This window comes from Juglans regia, chromosome 3, assembly GCF_001411555.2.
Source record: "Juglans regia cultivar Chandler chromosome 3, Walnut 2.0, whole genome shotgun sequence".
Lineage (NCBI taxonomy): Eukaryota > Viridiplantae > Streptophyta > Magnoliopsida > Fagales > Juglandaceae > Juglans > Juglans regia.
Window position 1 is genome coordinate 8141125 of NC_049903.1, and position 2134 is coordinate 8143258.

The window sequence follows — 2134 nt, forward strand, 5'->3', positions numbered from 1 at the left end:
AAAAAATGTTGTGAAAAAAGAAAACTTAAATTTTTTTCACATATTATTTTAACACTTCTAAGTATTTTTAAAAAAAGAAAAAAAGTTCAAAATATTATTAATTAAACAATACTTTCTTAATTACTAAGTAAAAAAAAAAAAAAAAAGAGGAGTGGGAGCTACCAACGGGATCCCTAGCATTATCCTTTTATATTTTTTTCATGTACTATACTTGCTGCATGTAATTGAGCAATTGTTGGAGAATCTCAGCATGTATGCCTAACTGCTGATTAACATAGTGCTTCTTCGGGAAGGGCCGGAAAAAGCTCTAGCTAGCATATATACTTTTTCTCCGACGACTATGGCAAATTTAATTCTATGCATAAAAAGGATACATCAATAAAAGTAATGCTAAATACAGTACTCTTAAGTTGTGCTAGTTCCAAGCAATTCATTTGAAAAAAAAAAGTAAAGTCTATCGTTAATAAAATCATTTCTCCATGACAAAAATTGCACCCATAGAAATTTCATTTATGAGAAGTGCTATTTAACATCATTTTAATTATCATCCTTATATTATGATCAGCATGTGACATTAACTAATTAGAAAGTTATTTAATTATTATTACTTACTTATTTTTTAATCTTTTGATATTACATAAGAGATAGTGATGAAAGATAATGACAAATAGATGAAAAACTTGAAAATTCCTACGGCAACACAACAGCTGTCCAACAAAATTACATCGAACAAGACCCCATTCATGGGAAGTTGGCCGGAGCGTTAATGCTATCTCTCTCTAGATAGTAGATATAATATATACATATATATAGTCTTATGGTTATGAAAAGAATATTATATGCACGTGTAAAAGAATCAATGTCCGGCTGAAACATGCGAGAAAAAGATTTCAAACAGGGAAATAATGAGGGGAGAAAAAAGAAATGAAGGGAAAATGTATTGATGCCTCTGATCAAGTGAAATAAACAGGGCATCTCTTGTCTCTAGAAGTTGGCAAGATCACCCCATCAGGTCCCACCGAAACATGACAGTTGGTGTGTGCCCGATGGTGCTTGCTACTCCACTTGGAGATCTTAAATCTGATGATCGAGGTTATTTCAAGACGGAACACCACCATTCCCGCCGCACGATCATTCATGAACTCCGTCCAACGCTGGCTATTCACCGTCAATGCCTCCCCACTCAGTAGGTCTGCCACTACTGTAGTATTCTTCGGCTCCTGGTAAAACGGGAACAGCAACTGATTCGACCCGATTTTCTGATCCTTATAATAAACTGACCCGTCCATGGAATCGTAGTAGATGCCGATGTGTTCGTTCGGGTTCCGAATCGTCACGTTAAAATATATTTGGGCGTTCTCGAACGCGGTTGCTTGGCCCAGACCCGGAACCGAAAACTCCTGGACATGGAATCTCGGGCGGTGTGGGCGTAGACTAAGCCATAGAATAAAAACGGTCAAGCCGAGCACAAATAGAAACATCAAGAAAATGGCACATACCATCTTGGAGACACGGGTGGTGAAGCTTTCTCGGACCCGGTGGACGATTTCTCGTGGGGTGTAGTGACGTTTTATTTGTCTGGACTGGTTGGCCGGTTTGGGATGCATTTTCTTTTTCTATTTTTGTTCTCCGGTCAAAAAATCAATTGAAACACGGGTCGTCTTTGTTGTTGGAGTAGTGTTTATATGGAGGAAGGTGGCGGAGAATAGAAGGGTTAATTTATACGTGGGAGAGTTTTGGTTCTTTTGCATAGAGTAAGGAAGGAATAAACCGAGCAAATTATATACTCTTTGAAATAACATATTATAAAGCTCAATAGATTTATCTAATTATATCGTTAATGACTGTCGTAGTTGCTGTCTTAGTCACTAATCACTATTATATGCATATATTGCCATAATTTTAGTTAAGAAATGATCCTGTGCAGCTTGTTTAAGCATGCAGGGGAATATTCTATAAGGTTTCCTTCAGCCTGTGGGAAGTATATATACGAATTCTAACTACTTTTAAGAGAATAGGGTTTCGTGCAGGACGGCTTCCAATGTTGGTTGTACTTTATTTATACGGTACTTTTCTTTTCATTTTTTAAGTATTTTGTTCCGAAAAATACTTTAAGCACAGATAATTAATCAGT

The 2134-nt window shown here is 36.5% G+C and overlaps 1 protein-coding gene across 1 annotated transcript; it reads right to left on the reverse strand.

Annotated features, from left to right (window-relative positions):
• Positions 1 to 762: 762 nt before the first annotated feature.
• On the reverse strand, positions 763 to 1676 carry LOC109013032 (NDR1/HIN1-like protein 26). The gene has a single exon (XM_018994951.2). The coding sequence runs from the start codon at positions 1605 to 1607 to the stop codon at positions 954 to 956; it is 654 nt and encodes a 217-aa protein (XP_018850496.1). The 5' UTR covers positions 1608 to 1676; the 3' UTR covers positions 763 to 953.
• Between the last annotated feature and the right edge of the window lie 458 nt (positions 1677 to 2134).

What these genes read in the sequence shown, in the direction of transcription:
- LOC109013032 (XM_018994951.2), bottom strand. Translation starts at nt 1,607, where the DNA reads ATGCATCCCAAACCGGCCAACCAGTCCAGACAAATAAAACGTCACTAC.